This window comes from Aricia agestis, chromosome 8 (genome assembly GCF_905147365.1).
Source record: "Aricia agestis chromosome 8, ilAriAges1.1, whole genome shotgun sequence".
NCBI lineage: Eukaryota > Metazoa > Arthropoda > Insecta > Lepidoptera > Lycaenidae > Aricia > Aricia agestis.
In genome coordinates this window covers 18,194,474-18,212,126 of record NC_056413.1, presented here as the reverse complement: position 1 = coordinate 18,212,126, position 17,653 = coordinate 18,194,474, and the positions used below count along the sequence as shown (strand labels likewise).

Genomic DNA, 17,653 nt, shown 5'->3' with positions numbered 1-17,653 from the left:
AACTCTGAAACACTTAATTATGTTATTGTGTATCAAGTGTATCAATGAAAATATTCAATCAAAGGGTTTAAACCTTTGATTATACCTTCGTACATGCAGGACCAAGTATCTACGGAGATCTGTGGGTGCTATATTTACCGAGTCGTTTTCGGGCGGACCTTGGTTGGTACTCGCTCGAGGTCGCGCCGAATGTCATGATAATATTGTACACTTCGCCGAATAAATACGGTCTGAACCGAGAGCACTAATATACAGAGTATATAATGTTAATAAGGTATATAAATAAAAAAAAGCTTAGTCTATTTTATATAAAGTTTTTGAAAATTGGCTTCGTGAATTCTGAAAAAAAAAAACGAAAAATAGTATAGTACCCATTATATTTTACGTGCGATTTGGATCTATGTTTAACAATTCGAACAAACAACTGTCTTTTCTTCTCATAATGTTTAGTTCTTAAGTGTGAATGATAAACAAGTTAAAAAGTTTCATACTTGCTGTACGGTAAATTTTCTGACACAAAAATTGTAATATTTCCTTTCCTTAGGGCCTGTTTCACCACTTCCTCATAAGTGTCGGATAGGCTATTCAACATTTAACTTGATAGATAGAGTATGGAGAATCTGTCAAAAAAGTTGTAGATAGCCCATCCGGCACTTTATCAGAAAGTGGTGAAAAAGGCCCTAAGTCTTATAATATTAGCGCTTCAGTTAAGTTTATGAAATATTTAAATTTTCTTAAGTTGTTTCAAGCTAAGCCTATTAATACAAACACAAGCACTATCAACCTCGACTAAGGTTATAAAAAATATCTTAATCATTTGATGCTGTATTTGTGGTAAACAACCGAACCAGTGTGAACTAGTTTTGTTCTATTTTTTTAATTCGGCCTTGACAGAGCCGTTTATAATCCTGTTTTATAAGTGACATTTGTCAGTCAGTTAGTGTTTTTATTATTATTTTTATTCAGTAATTTATTAATTTAACTGCGAAAAAACTGGCTGACAGAATTTTAAAAATCTGCAAAGATTTTCTTATCTGTGATTTCTACGAAGGTCAAGTTTTACAAAGTCATTTCAAGATTATAAAACAGATTTAGATAACAATCTAAACTTCTGACTACGATTGTAATCTGCCGGCTCATTTTGTTATTTACTCTTAAATAGATATTTACGGAAACTTTATTTTCTGTTCTGTTTTGCCTTCAAAGTAAAACTTTTACCAATGACGGCTTTGTATTTAAGAAATTTTGATGATAATCTCACGAGAACTAGATTTTTTCACGTTGAAAAATATCTTGTCACTTATGCCGCTTCTCTAAATCCTAATTATTCATTATGCTTATAGTTACCAAATTTATCGACATCGGTTCAGCGATTTAAATGAAGAGGTAACAGACAACCAGACTGACAAATGTTTATATACATTTATAATATTGAGCATGATATAAAGATTCACATTTTAATCACTTTTAATAAGAGCAAATTTAAATTAAATAATATTATTAAAATGGTACAGTTTTATTTTGCGGAGTGTACTCGCCGGGATCGTTTCGGTAATAGGTCAGTTCTCGCCCTTGAATGACAGCTTATGGGCCGCTTTTTAAACTCATTCGGTGTGTTCGAGTTTTATGGGAGTGACCCTTATCCCTTTGGCATAAGGAGGAGTACCTTATGCCAAAGAGATAAGGATATACAATTATACAATCATGTACATGAACATGTTGAACGCACAGTAAAAAGTTTTCAGGACGACCGCTAGTTTTACGATCAATTGAAACAATCAAATGGCAAGTTAATCGATCTGTCGCAAAATTTAATTGGTAGTTGGTACTTAGTCAGTTCATAATATGCTATATTACCGACAACAAAGTCAGATAATATTAAAAAATGTATGGGATGGATAGCGATGAGTTATGTCAAATCCCATACACTCTTTGTATATCTTCGCTGACGAAGCTATCGTATGCAATTTGACTTAGTAACCTGACTTAAACAGATTTTTTATAAGTTTTGCGATGAATCGAAACGATCGATCGCACGTGAGTATCCGCCCTTACGACAAATTCCAGAGTAATGTATAATCGTATTGCATTAGAATATTACTGTCGCCCGCAGGCTGCTGGCTGAGTTATATAATGTCAAATTATATTTATGGACGAACGTAAGCTGGGGCTGCCTTAATTTGGTTGTTAAGTTGGTTTCGTAAGTATCCTAGTATTAACTATCATTTGTTCATACTACAAGTGTTTAAAGCAGTACAAGGCATTGTTTTAGTTTATCCATACTTAAAGTGTGTCTGGCTGTTACCACTTCACACCTCATCCGATTTTGAAGAAATTTTGTATCGAGAAGTGACTTCGACGTGGGAGAGCCATGCTTCGGCACGAATGGGCCGGCTCGACCAGAGAAATACCCAGAAAACTGGCGTGAAACAGCGCTTGCGCTATGTTTCGCCGAGTGAGTGAGTTTACCGGAGGCCCAATCCCCTACCCTATTCCCTTCCCTACCCTCCCCAATTACCTTCCCCTCCCTACCCTCCCCTATTCCCTTCCCTTCCCTTTCCGACACTCCCCTATTACCCTATTCCCTCTTAAAAGGCCGGCAACGCACCTGCAGCTGCTGCTGAGATGCTGCGAGTGTCCATGGGCGACGGAAGTTGCTTTCCATCAAGTGACCCATTTGCTCGTTTGCCCCCTTATTTCATAAAAAAAATCGAGAAACTTTGAGGTTAGTTTAGGAAAAATGAAGAGTTCGCGCGCCCCATTGACTTTGATCGTAAAATTAGTATGAACTAAATATTGAAAACTAGGAACCGTATTTTTCTGACATAAAAAGTATCCTGTGTCCTTTCCCGGGACTTGAAGTATCTCCATACAAAATTTCAGCAAAATCGATTCAGTGGTTTGGGCGTAAAGAAGTAACAGACATACAGACAGACACACTACTTTCGCATTTATTATTAAGTAAAGCATGGAAGTATGGATATTAGTAGACTTAAAAGGCAACTAGAAATACCAAGGTATCCGTACTTTAATTCGATTCAATTCATTTAATTTACAGAATGTAGTTTTAGCTTGTCTATTGTTTTTTTATGGCGTCATCGAAAGTTTTAACGGGGTTTGTTTTTATATATAAAATAAGGGGGCAAATGAGCAAACGGGTCACATGATGGAAAGCAACTGCCGTCGCCCATGGACACTCGCAACATTAGAAGAGCTGCAGGTGCGTTGCCGTATCCCCTAAGTGTGGCCCCGTATAATCAGGTCATCAACAAATATGTCACGTCGGAGGTGGGCGAAGGTTTCGGAAAATACCCGCGACCTCACTCACGATAACACGACCTTTTCACTGTTTTGGAGTTGGGTGTTTGCTGTGGAATCAGCCTTGTTTGTTCCTTTATGGTGGAAATTTTTATCATTTGAGGTGAAACTTATATAGAAGCACAACGCCGCTATGGCGGCGTTGTGCTCCTTTTTGGGAAGGTTAAACATGTTAAGCTCTCGTCATGATATTGTGGCCAGGAGTCAGGACGCGTGTCTCGATTGAAAGAAGAGATTGAGAGGGAGAGTAGACCACTGGTGGGGTTTGGCGTAGGATAGAAAGAAATATCATTTCTTTCTATATAAAATGCATGTCTGTCCCTCCTTTTTCTCCAAGGGTACATAATAAACATACCTATCAAGGTAAAAAGAGTAAATTTAAGAAGGTAAAGTGTAATCATTAAAAGTTCTGTGACTACGTTTCGTCGCGTAGCACTTCGTAGCACCGTTTTGTCGGTGCTACGACATCGTCTTACTTGTTGTAAACGTATTTTGTATTTAAAAAAAGCTATTATTACTTTCAGAGCCACCAACTTGTTATTATACACACATTAACGCCTATAAATTTAATTGAAATTGCTCTATTCTAATTGCTCTATGCTACTTTAGAAAATAATTACTACCATGTTTCATCAAAATTATTTCAGTGGATTTTGCTCCATAAACTGCGTGTATATGGGGCAAAATCTACTGAAGTACAGTCCTACAATACATAAATAGATGATACTAGCAAATTTTACGTTTGAAATCATATCAAAACATAGTGAATTGTCAACGCATTTGACAAATGACGCCTACGACGAACAGTCTTATATTAAGCTGACGTCACTATCTTTTTGACGCGTTTTAACTATATATTATGGTACTTACTTCAATTATTATGTTGAAGGTGTATAACTAGGAAGGCTGTAGTTGCGTCTGAACACATTTGGTGGGTAACTTGCCAGCCGTCTCTCTGCCGTCTGTAACAAAGACAAAATATATTACTTAGTAATTTTTTTTTTATATTTTGGCAAAAAATAATTAAGAAATTGAAATTGCCTAGGAAGTTGATTAAAAAAGATACTATCATAACTACCAAGACTCTGTTTGCTTCAGAGACGAAATCCGATAAGCCGTTTAGGTACTATAATCATGCCAAAAACATATAATTTATATAATATTGCAAAAATCCCAAAAACAAGTATCGTATCGATATATGTATTTTTTTGTCCAAGGTAAAATTATTCAGAGTAAGAACGTCGCAGAATTAGTCATCGTGTTTTTACGTTTGTTTACAATATGCCAAACGAATAAAGAGCACCTGATTTCCATCTCACATCTCCTTAGAGACAAATTAGTGTACTTGACTGTAAATTACTTATATTGCCAACATGTGTAACGGATCTTAATGACTTTAACATTTCACAATTTTATTATCTTTAAAGAAAAATTTTATTTTGTTGTTGTAAAACAAAATTCTGGCTATTTTTCAACGAATTAAAATCAGTAATTTCCAATACATTTCTTTTGCATACATATTTCAGACTATTTTTATGAGATCCGTCTATTTCGTATAGACGGATTGTGAAGCTACTAGCGAGTCCATGATTATTGTAAATGGTTCTTATTCATAATTCATAATTCATTTATTTCATACCATTTTACATTATCAGACTTAGTTTCTACTTTGGGTCCTACACTAGGCACAGCCTGTCTTGCAGGTCCCCAATATTTACTTAAGGTTACATAATATATTATTTTACTTATGGACATACATGAATTAATAATTTACAAATGAAAGAGTTAAGAAAATTTAAGCTTAAGAGCGCCGTATCAGTGTATAATTATGTGTGTGTATGCGTGAGTGTGTGTTTGTGTGTCGGTGGGTTGGTGGGTGTGGATGTGTGTGTCTGTATGGGTGGATGTTTGTTGATTATAGTTAATAAATTTTTCTAAATTTGTTCAATTTCCCGGTAATCTAATTGTAGAAGCCACTTTGTGATAATGTTTTTTACTTCTACAACCTGACGGTCCTTGATGTGGCACTTAAGACTTACCCTATCATACACGAATGGATGGAGGAATAAGCCAAACCGCCTTGCTAAACTGGAACTTATTTGTGGAAGGGGCAATCTTAGGATTCTTTTTTTACGCAGAGTTTCATAGTTTGGGGATTTCAGAAGGATGCTGTGTTCCTTCACTGTTACACGAAGTATGAAGAGTCCGCGCACAGTAAGAACCCCAAGGCTTTTGTATACTCGTAGGCTGATAGTGATAGTAAAAAAGCGGATAGGTTTTTTCAAAATAACTTTTAGAACTGAACGCTGAGCTCTCTCCAATACTATCATGTTTGTAGCGGCAGCACACCCCCCCCCCCAGATCAGAATAGAGTACGATATTACGGACTGGCAGATTGATACATACACAGTTTTCAATAAGCTTAAAGAAGCGGAGGTTCGCAGGTTTTTGAGATTGTTCCCTAAAATCAAATTTTTCATCAATTATAACTCCAAGATACTTTACGTTAGATGTTTTACTTTGCAGGCTACAATTACAATTAACGCTGTTTGAAAGGCATGTGTGTAAGGTTATGTCAAGGTCAACTGGCGGTGCTGTGGCTTTTGTCTTATGAAAGAATAGTAATTTTGTTTTTGGGATACTGATAGTAAGAAGATTATTTCGTAGCCATTTAGCAGTTTCCCTTAGTGACCTTTCAGCTGTATGTACTGTTTCAGTCCAGTTTGTACTATTAAAAATTAAAACCGTGTCATCAGCGTAACATATAACGTCAGTGTTAGTTAAATTTAAATCAAGAATGTCATTTATGTATAATATAAAAAGTGTCGGGCCCAGAATGCTGCCTCCATGTGGGACTCCATAATCGATTGTTTGGGGGTTGCTTATCTGTTGATTGATCTTAACACATTGAGTGCGATTAGTAAGATAGCTTCGGAACCACGTCAAGATTATACCTCTTACACCTAACAGTTCCAGCTTTTTCAGTAAAATAGGTATTGAGATGGTGTCAAAGGCTTTAGCCAAATCTATGAACGCACCGATGCACGCCCTTTTAGTTTCCAGGTGATTTGAGACAAGATCTGTCAGCAGCTTTACAGCATCTTCTGCAGATCTGTTTGAATGGCAGCCAAACTGCCTATTTGATAGAAGATTGTTAAGTTCCAGGAAGCCGACAAGACGTTTGTGTACAATATTTTCGAGGATTTTAGAAAATGAAGACAGAAGTGATATTGGCCGGTAGTTGCCAAGATCCGACCTACTACCTGATTTTAACACCGGTATTACAGCAGCTTTTTTCCAGATTAGTGGAAAGGTTCCGTCGGATAAACTGAGGTTACATATAAAGGTAAGTGGTGTAGCAATGTATCTTCTAATCTCTTTCAACAATCTATTATTTATACCATCTAAGCCGGGGGTACTACTAGATTTTAGGTTCATAATTATAGACTCATTTTCAGATTCGTCAGTTGGTTGGAAGAAAAAAGATTGTGCAGGTGAGTTATTAATTTTTACTTTATTTGCGAGAGATTGTTCATTTTCTCCACTAACCATCAGAATTTTACTGGCAAGTTTTTTACCAACACTAGCAAAGAAATCATTGCAGTGGTCGAGCGAGTCTACAATATTAGGTTTTATAACGGTAAGTTCAGCTGGATATTTTTTTGTTTTATTTGAGTGAGTAATGGTTTTTATTGTGTCCCATAGTTTTTTAGGGTTGTTTTTGTTTTTCTCTAGCTCCAGTTCTTCATAATTTTGTTTTAATTTTCTAATAAGGTTAAAGTAGAAATTCCTGTAGCGTGTGTATATTAGTTTTAACGTGGCGTCATTTGGAATGCGACGAACTTTAGCGTGAAGAGCGTCCCTGTGTTTTGAGCATCTAATTAAGCCAGGAGTCATCCAGGGTTGGAAAGTGTACTTGGATCGGCTAATAGGAACGTAAGAGGAATGTTTGTCAATTATGGCTGAGAGTTTGTTACTAAATTCTGCAACTGCCTCATCGACATTTGTTAATTTAGTGACATTGAACCTTGAACCTTGAACCACTAATGCAATTAAGAAGAAATAGGATCTTTTTAAGACTGAAAAATAAAGTTCTCGTTAAAAAAAAGAAGGAAATTATGTCAGATCTGGAGCTAAGATATATCCTCTATTCCAGGTGATAACCCGCAAGGAGTCGGGCATCAGGGGCGAGCTGCACGCCAACCTGGTGGCCTTCGACAAGCAGTGGAACCTCGCGCTCACCGACGTGCTGGAGATTTGGAAACGGAAGGCGCCCAAGAAGAGAAAGATCCCGCCGTGCTTAGGTGAGATTGACATAACTCTGGTAGTTATTTGAATAAACTCTTCTTTGATTGGGACTAGGGAGCTGTATAAAGTCGAAGGGACTTTAGGGGACAAAAAGGACTTGTCCCCAGCGACGGAAATAAGGATTTTTGCTTCAAAGCTTAATTTTAAAGAGATATAACTTATGCTCCGGCGATTTTTCTTATCAGGATTGTAAATTTTAATACAACTGCGTGTGTAGCCAATCTCATATTTCTACCACTGCAATGCCTATTAACTAGTTTTTTCTGTGATTCCATACACAAAACCTTTTGAGTTATTATCTAGATTCTAGGGGGTGTAGAATATTCTTGTCTTAATAAAAGCCGCATCAAATACTATTTAGTTACTCATTTGAAGATTATTGTTCCTCCGAGCCGTATAACTCAACCTCTCTACAGGGACACCCGTACCAAAGGGCACTGCAGCGACCATATCCCCGGTGCCAGAAGTGACGGAGACACCCATTGGAAACGGTATTCTGGAGTGCACCAGGCATCTGCCCCAGATCATGGTGAGGGGGGAACACGTGGTGCTTATTAATATAGTGGAAAGGTAGCGAGTATCAAGACTGGTAGAGTAAGACAAGTATCAAAGATGTATGAATTGGTTGGTAGCTGATGCTAAATTATTTTGTGTTTGTATGTTATGTTAGTATAGTAGTTTAGGTTTGATCATTAAATTGTGTTGTGTTTCAATTGGTTTGAAAAACAATTGAATGCTTCTGCAAATAAAGTTTTCATTATATACCTTTATGGTGCACTTAATATACGTCTTTGTCTATATTGTTCCTATAGTATAGTATAGTTTCAAATCAACACATTTTCAATGAACTTACAAATAGGTGCTTTTTGTGTTTTCTACTTTACTAACTATGTATTCTACTATTGCTAATAATAATTATTTTATGCATTTCTCGTTAATTTGATGTAGATTATACTGTACTCTCGTTTTAATGCTCTCACATAGTGTTAAGCGGTGCGCATAATATTATGTAAATAACTTGTTAAGTAATAAATTATTGTTATATCATGAGTTTTTTTTACTTCGTACTTACATATTAGATTTTTGTAACGGTTTCTCCGCAAATCTGTTAGAAGGGGGTCTAATATATATTTTGTCTAATAAGGGTGGATTGCACCAACTTACTATAACTATAACTGCAACGAAAAATGTCAAATCTTTGGTTAAAGTCAATAATGGAAGCCATATTTAACGACAACCATAACTGCTCAAACTTAAATAGATTTTTTTTTGGTAAAAATTTACAATGGCTCACAGTGTCGTTATAACAAATATTTTTCCTGTCTATTTTTACGAATAATTCACTTTTTACACTCTATACCCCATTAACTGTAACTTTTACAAAAAATAAACGCAACAGACGTCTGTCACATTCTGTGGCCAAAGTTAAGGTTAAAGTTAAGTTAACCTTAACCTAAACCTTAACTTTGACCATAACTGTAACTATAACCACGCCTCTGGTGCAACCTTCCTTAGAAAGATGATCCATGCGTCGTTTGGGACCAAAAGTCAGTTCTGCGCCTTATATTAATGCCAGTCATATTAAATATTAAAGAAACATTAAGACATGTATGAGTGCACACACTTGGGCACTATAAAATAAAATGGCAGCATGACAAATACTCGCGAGAAATTTTCCAGAAATGAAGCAGAGGTGCGCAAACTTTTTCATGCAAAATGTTGAGGATTTTTCCTGGCAGCTCGTACGGCGGCTTCTATACAACATGTTGGAATTTAGTCTCGTGAATGATTTATTTTGGTTGTTTATGATGAATGTGCGTGGGCCCTGGGCGGCTGCCAGGGAGCGACGCCCGTGCGGCCGTTGTCTCCAGACCAATTAGCAGACAATAACATTGTTACAGGACCAACTTAATTGTTGTTCACCCCTGCAATAATTGTATAAGATTTTAGGAGTTTTTTATAAGGCTGTAAATATCAGGATACTTTACATTGATATAGTAGCTGATGCCAGCTTCACGTTGCAGCGTTGGATCATTACATCATGTATTTATAAAGTAAACAATGCAGACTAGATCTCAGCATGTAAAAAAAGAATTTTGGTCCTTCTTTTGCAACTTATCGGCTTTTCTTTTAGAAATGAGATTTTTCCGGCTAGTAAAAAACCAGAACTTTTACTTATAAAAGAGCTTTATAAAAGGTTTTATGCCTTATCAAAAATAGCCTTTTTTGGCCTTACAAAAAATGGCAAAAATGGCAACATATTGGCCATCAAAAATATTATAGTTTAACGAAAATTGCGTGATTTGGCCATACGAAATTTGCATTTTTTCGGTATACGAATGACATATTCAATCCTATGAGAAACTACTTCTAACGATCCTATGGAAAACTGCATTTTTCGACCTCAAAAAAATGCATTTTTGAATCGGCGTGGTTTCACGCTAGTCGGGCGGGTAGCGGGCGGGGTCGACGCACGGTCGCCGCCGGTCACCGGGAGCGTCGCCCGCGGGAACGAAAATGGGAAAACAATTGTTCAACAATGCGTACGTAACGCTTCCGTGTGCAGCCATTACCTCTAATGAGAGACCTACACCTGGGATGGGACAAACTTCCTATGGGACGACGATGGTTGGTATGAAAGTATAATAGGCATGCGAAATTAAGTTTCTGTTTAGAAAGTACTGAATTAATTTTCCTACATGGACAGATGGAGTCCAGGAATTCCGAAGTTAGTTCTGTGCCGAAGCTTTGAAGCTTCGTATATAACTTGGACTTTAAAATGACTCCGTGTGCAGGCATAAGCTGCATATGCATAAATGATGGGACAAGCGCCCTTTCTATACTAAATGACGCTGTTAAATATAAAATTATATTTTTCAAAATCATCATTCATCAGACGATTATGTCTGTTTGTGAAGAAATTATACTCCTGGGCAGATTTTACTACATCGAATTAAGTCCAAAGTTTCCCAAAGTGGATTCCGTTTCAAGCATCGTGGCATTTTCGCGTAACCCTCGTATTTTCTTGGACTTTCAAATAACTCTCAACGATTACTTAAATGAATCGTCTTGATGTAAAATTCCACTGATACGATTGGATTCAACTATTAATTATATCTTGAATATCATAATATTATAATCGCTGGCTAATAAACAGTAAATACATTTTTAATTATAATAGTAACTTGAACAAGTTAGGTTCGTGTTATAATTAACCCCATGCTGCCAATGAGTTACAACTAACAGCTCGGCGTTTCCCAATTATATAGCTCGTTATATAAATCCTAATGAAATAGGCCAAGCCATGAACTCTATTGCTTTACATCTTTATAGTCTTCAGTTTGTTTTCGAAACTTATGACGTAAGGTGTGGTACCTTTAAAGTTTAAGTCCTCTTAGGATAATTACGAAACCATTTTTATCCATTCGAAAATAAAACTTGTCCTAATTGTTTGCGACATTGTGAAAATAAATTTTCCAAATCAGTATGTCATATTGTTAAGACCGAATATGATACTGAAGACAACATTTTGTGAAACAAAAAGTCTGGTAGATTTTATGCACGTACCAAATGCGCGTGTTAAACACTCACCTCAATGTTAAAAGTAAGTCGTAGTTTAGTTTACACTACAATTACACGATATGGCGTAGTTTTCTCAGTTTGTGACTCATACAACTTTTTATTTGTAACTAGCTGTCCCGGTGAACTTCGTGTCACTTTAAAACCTTCCCTGGACTTCTACGAATATTTTAAGACTAAAATCAGCCTAATCAGTTCAGCCGTTTTCGAGTTTTAGCGCGACTAACACCATCCATTTGAAAATCCATTTTTATATATAAGAAGATAATTTGGCCTGAAATTAATTCCTACGTACAATGATACACAAGCCAAAATAACTCGCAGACGTTTCCTACTCTTAATATGCACTATTCTAATTAGAACTAATATTTCCAGATAACAATTAACCTTGATTGTGGACAAGGCTGTAACCTAATTTAAATTTAAAATTGATATTAAACGCGGAAGTGGAATGGAGTGGAGTCTTGAACTTTGATGCAGCGAGGTGCGGGGCGGGGCGGCCTCGCCGAGCAATGAGTCCGCAATGCCAGCGTGAGGCCGTATCTATCGTGATCTAATAACCAGTAATACTTTCAAGAATTATTCTTGGGTAAACATTGGAAAAGAAGAGATTGTTATCGAGTGAAAGTTTTTTAAGAGCTGTTTAAAAATGGATACAAAACGAGAATCGCTTGAGCCGATACTGGATCAGCAATGTATAAGGACTATTCTTTACATTTACAGTTTGTTTGGCAAATGTTTTCATTGACATTGGCTGCCTGTCATGTCTGTTTCTGCATCAATGAAAATAAGCTCAATTTGTAGTAAATAATTAGTAGTCTTATCTACAAAAAATGTTTAATCACCCAACAGAATAATCGCCCTTTAAGAATTCATATTGAAGGGCAATAATCGCAGCGTGTACTGAATATTCTCAAGTAGCTTTTGAAGTAACGAGTGCAGATAACACCAACATGTTCGTATACATCAAACACTTCTTAACTCATTTACATCGTACATAACTAGCTTATATATTATGTAATATAAGTTATGATAGCATGGTAGGTCTAGGTCTTACTTTTGACTAAAATATTCGACTAAAGTAACAATTTAGGTAACACTCAAAGCAGAAAGCTAAGAATTGTTACGTCAGCTTTCAAACTAAAAAAGTACATAAATGCAATTTGGATCATTGTTTCTGGGGTGATACAGACACACACGTCAATCTTATCAGTATAACACACCTCAATTTTCGTTGAGGGTTCAGTGATCTCAGTTCTAAAAGATTTTTCATTGTACTATGTTTACAAGTGTAGCGTGTATAAGGAATCGTGGTTGGCAGTGCGGGACATATTTGGATAGTCAAGCGCGGCCCGTTCAGCCCCTGATTCCTCATTGCTGCGCGTAACCAGAAATAGGAATATTTCCACCGACACAAACATCGTTTCCTCCGCTCTGACCTAGTAAGTACATCCTTCTATTTCGGCGTTTCGCGAAGTCACAAGGAAGCGGGCGAGTCAGCGCATAGGCGCGCAGCCGGGGGTATTAATAGTTGTTGCGCAACGGAGGACGATGCACCGCGCGCCGGGTGCCACCGCCGCTGCGACACGGTTAGATAAACCACGGTTATAGATAATGATCACTTGTTAAACGTATTGTGTAATTATGGCTATTGGTTATACTTTAAAATTAGAATTAAAAGACTCGGTGCGAGATATTAACCTTTTTGACAAATAAATGATTATATAAAGATCCCACTTTTTACTTCACTAGCTCAAGGACAAGATATGGTCAATCACCTGCTACTGGAACTATTCAAAGATACGTATCTCAAATATTTAAGTAGCTCAATTTAATACAAACTCATATTTCTGCGACATAAAGAGTGTGTCATATGTAAAAAATAGGAAAAAAGACAGCATTAACGTAAAAATACATAAAAAAATTAACATAAACACTTTAATTTACTCATGGTGATATGAGCAACAGATAGCGATAAAGTTGTCGTAAGGTCGACTGGAGACACTTCCGTAGTGCACAATAATAAATGCACAATAATATTATTTAAATTATGTGTGTACGAGCCGGCCCAATGTCATCAACTATTCTTTACTCGCCTTGAACCGAGCACATAGCGTGCCGGGGATCCCAAAACTTCCACGGAAATAATGAAAATACACCGCAAGGCTGCATATATTATTATAAATTGTGTTATTATGATTAATATGTACGTTATAGTTGTGATTAGGATCTAAATCTCGGCTTCCTACATTGAATTCAGGGTGATACTTAAAATAGATTTAAATGTTAAAGTAATGTTTGATTTGTTATTTATTTTTTTAATTTGTTCAGTTCTATATAACATAATATTATGTAATAGTTTTTCCATACGTGTATAATAATATAGCTTAACCATTTTGCTAGACAATCTTCGTCTCTATGGAAATGACAGACGTACGATGTGACTGATTCATAAACAAAAGCGTAATTTGTATGGTCAAGCTCAAGTAACCCAACTAAGTAATGTATGTCCGCCTTCTGCCAATGAGTCAATTTATCTGATGTTCCGAATAACCGTGGTTTAGCGCGTGGTGGCGCTGGCCGCTCGCGCTTTACTCTTTTTGTATTCGTTCTTGCATCTAAGTTGGGATCGGCTTGACCTATTTCCTGCAAATAGACGCAGCCCGGAGTCGCCGCTCGCTCAGACACGTGCTAGGCTTTGCTTTTATTATGCTGATCATATTTTTAGTGGATATAAATTCCTGGCTATATTGGTCCAGTGCTACGATGGGCCCGTACTTTGTTGCCTTCTATGCCTTTTTGTATGGAAAATATATTCCTATTTTGTACTAATAAAATGTAAACCGAAGAAATTTAAAATAATTGGGATTTAAATTAATTTTTAATACTGTGATACAGATCTTACAGATAAATATAAAATGTGCATACAATGTGCATTCTATGCAAACCTGGGGTCCCGTTAGATGTTTGGTAGAGCTATTCCTTTATAATAGGCAAGCACAGACACTAACTTCCAAAACATACTATTCATAATATTTATAATAATAATCTTTTTATAATATAAAAGAGCAATGCTTCGGGACGAATAAGACGGCCTAGCAGAAAACAGGTGTGCAACAATGATTATCTTCGATTATCGACGATTTGCCGACGCAAGTAAAATTTAAGTTGTTTCGTCGGACGCAAACTTATTTATAATTTGTAGTATTTCAAACAAGTGAGTGTGGAGTGCTCATGATGAGAAATCAGGCTGCTCACACTCCAAGGTCGGCGGTAATTATATTATGACACTTGCGTAGGCTTTAAGCGGATCTTACACGCGTACCCGACTCGTACCCAAGCTAAAAATACAAGCTGTATTAAGTAAAGAGCAAACGTGTAAAGTAACGGAAAGATATTGTGAAATCCTAATTCAAACTTGGAACTATTTCTAATTCTAAACATATCCTGCCTTCTCTTTCATAAATGAAGACATGAGTGAAGTGGGTAACTAACATTTTACAACATTAGAGAAATTACTCAATTTTTACCTTATAATTTGAACACTTTGTTACTTTCCTACTTCATCATATACAAAGAATCCACATTTTCTTATTTGAATTATTTTTCCGGTCCTAAGGCCGCGTTTTCACTGACGCGGAGCGGGGCGGAGAGGAGCTTAGCGGTGCCGAAATGACCAATAACCATGCTCGAAATCTCCGCTCCGCTTCCGCTCGAATAGCACGATTAGTCAATTCGGGCACCGCTAAGCTCGTCTCTGCCCCGCTCCGCGTCAGTGGAAATGCAGGGTACATTTCCAAAGCCTCCATTTATGCAAAAAAGACAGTATTCAAATTGTTAAATCACACTTCCAGTCCTACACTCTTCTTCTTCTTCGTCTTCAAATATGAATATTGGTAGCGGTAACATAATATTTTGGCCACAACTAATATTTTCATATTAGTCGTGGCCAGAGATAAAATATAGAAGCTTTTTTCTTATTCGTGCCTTCATATTTGACTGTAATTTTCAAAAGGCTCGTCCTACGTGCTGAAGTGACATATAGCTGGGATGATATATTGTTCTATACGTCCTCGACCACTCATCACAATATTGATCATTTCTGACATTTCAAAGCCAGAAAGATTAAACATATATTTTTAACCAGCATTTTATGTAGTTAAAAAGATATATTCGCTTCTTTAAAATGTAAAGTACTTAATTGATATTATATCAGTATTTACCATAATAATTAAGTAGATAATATAATATATTATGCCGCACGAATAAATAATATGGTTTTTTGCATAATCATAATATTATGTATGTTTTATTAATAAGGTCAGCACACCCTGTCATCACCATTAACTCGATCCAATATAATTATAGTTTTCTATTTCAATTGCTACAATTTTTTACAACAATTAACAACAACGCGTGACAGCTTTCACCACTTCCTACCACCACCTACCGCCAGCTACCACCAGCCACCACCGCACGACAGCGACAAAAAATATGTCCGCCGCACAATATGCGCGTGCGCAGCAATTCGAGCCGACTGTAAACATCGTGATGTAACTGTGCACATCGTAGTCGGCAAATATTATGGTTATGTCAGCGCGTACTCTGGAGCAAAAACGCTTTCCATCTTCAATGTAATTTGTAAGTGTTGAGAAATGTCATAAAATAAAACACTCGTGTCGCAAAGTTAGTCGTCAACCTCCTCTGTAACGGCTGAACCGATTGTTTTAAGTTTAGTGTGCTTTTACTGTAAGTTTGAGGTTCGGCCGATGACTCGTACTCAAAATAACGTTGTAGGATATAACAGAGCAAAGTCTTGAATCGCATATTTGAGCATTTAAGATCGGTGTGACATGAACAGAACCTCCATGACAACGTCGAAATGATACGACGAGCATATTCTCACACCGAAGTTGGTAAAACAAGGTTTGCCGGACCAACTATGTAGTATATTGCATTTTCAACATGCTATTTGGCAGCTATTAGCCTGGATAAAGGATGCGTGATATACGCTGTAAGAAAGATAATTTATCTTCCCGAGTAATTAGCATACCTCGATACCAGGACAGCATACCCGGGGAGAGGTTTATCTGGACGTAACCTTATCTCATCCCTGCGCCGGACCTGCCTTAGCAACGCGTTAGAGTGCGCCGGCGCAGTGAAAGTGCTTTCGCGCGGTCGACGACCTGCGAGACGGCGCTATACGGGGGAGCGAGACGACTATATTTTGTCAGGAAAGCCGCGAAAAGCCCGCGGGTGCAGCGCGAAAGTCCGACGCGGAAATCGGCAGCAGATTTTTATGCTCGCTTTATGAGACGTGGTTCTATGGTGCTTTGTGCCGTTTCCCGAAAATGGCGTCCTGTTTGATGTTTACATTAATTATCCATTGCTTATGTTAGTTTTCCCGGGACTCTACAGATCAAGTAATTATTTGCGTCTCGGAATGAGAAATTTCATAAAATTGAAATATTTTATAGTATCTGTTATAAATTACATCACTTTAAAAAAGTGTCATAAATAATACATTGTTTAATGCAGTTAAACTTTTTAAATTTTAGTAAGTATTGAGCTAAGATTGGCAAAATCGAGAGAAAAACCGATTAAAAGTAAAATTACAAGGTTGCGTAACATATAGTAGCTTAAATAGCAAAAATAAATCGTAATTTTAGTTCTCTCCCTAATAAATAAATTCCTCTAGTTGCGAATAACGTTCAATTTAAAGAAACAATCAAACTCCCCCTTTTAATATGATAAATTATAGAATTACTTCTTTAAGCTATATAATAAATAGGAAACATTTGATTCATGAAGAGAAAATAAAGACGAAAGAAAGAGATGAACGTAAGCTACAAACATGAGATACAAGATCTAGTACACGATGTAAGTAACAGCGGCCGAAAATAGCCGGCAAGTTGGATGCATGTGCGTCCATTCACGGCGTTGCGTAACTCCGCACCGCGCAGGCGCCACCGCCCGTAAACAACAACACACGAGGCTCACAAGGTACTGAATAACTTTCAGTGAAAATAAACTGAAGTGAATTTTGGAAACAAAATTTGTAATTGTTGTTTCGTATTTCCGAAATATAGTTTATTAAAAGGAGAATAAAATGTGCGGCTTCCGTGTCACGGTTGACATCTTTTATAGTTTACCTTTGATACACAAAATTTATTTATGAGACAAATTCGTAAAAATAATAAAAGAAACAAAAGTCGTTATTATAATAATAGTCAACTTCTGCTTATGTACTACAGACTGCTTAAATGTTAAATCAGACGGAAACATACACATAACATTATATCTGATACCATAAAGGCGCCGGTTGGCAGCGGGCGACATGAAGCGATACCCGACGACGTGTCGTTGCGACACTACTGTTTCTGTATATTTCTATGAAAGTATCGCATGCGCATAATACATAGAAACCAGTAGTGTCGCGACGACACGT

General features: G+C 36.9%; 2 protein-coding genes across 3 annotated transcripts in view; one reads left to right on the top strand and one right to left on the bottom strand.

Annotated features, from left to right (window-relative positions):
• Nucleotides 1–8,508, top strand: part of LOC121729832 (U7 snRNA-associated Sm-like protein LSm11) — a 41,814-nt gene extending 33,306 nt beyond the window's left edge. Inside the window, exons 3-4 of the mRNA XM_042118469.1 lie at nt 7,475–7,622; nt 8,043–8,508. Of these exons, the coding sequence (XP_041974403.1) occupies nt 7,475–7,622; nt 8,043–8,200 (306 nt within the window). The 3' untranslated portion in view covers nt 8,201–8,508. The remainder of the gene's footprint in view (nt 1–7,474; nt 7,623–8,042) is intronic.
• LOC121729830 (ecdysone-induced protein 74EF) overlaps nt 1–17,653 on the bottom strand; it is a 196,616-nt gene that overhangs the window by 159,076 nt on the left and 19,887 nt on the right. For both annotated transcript variants that reach the window (XM_042118465.1, XM_042118466.1), the window contains exon 2: nt 4,189–4,280. The gene's annotated coding sequence lies outside the window, so the exon portion shown is untranslated. The remainder of the gene's footprint in view (nt 1–4,188; nt 4,281–17,653) is intronic.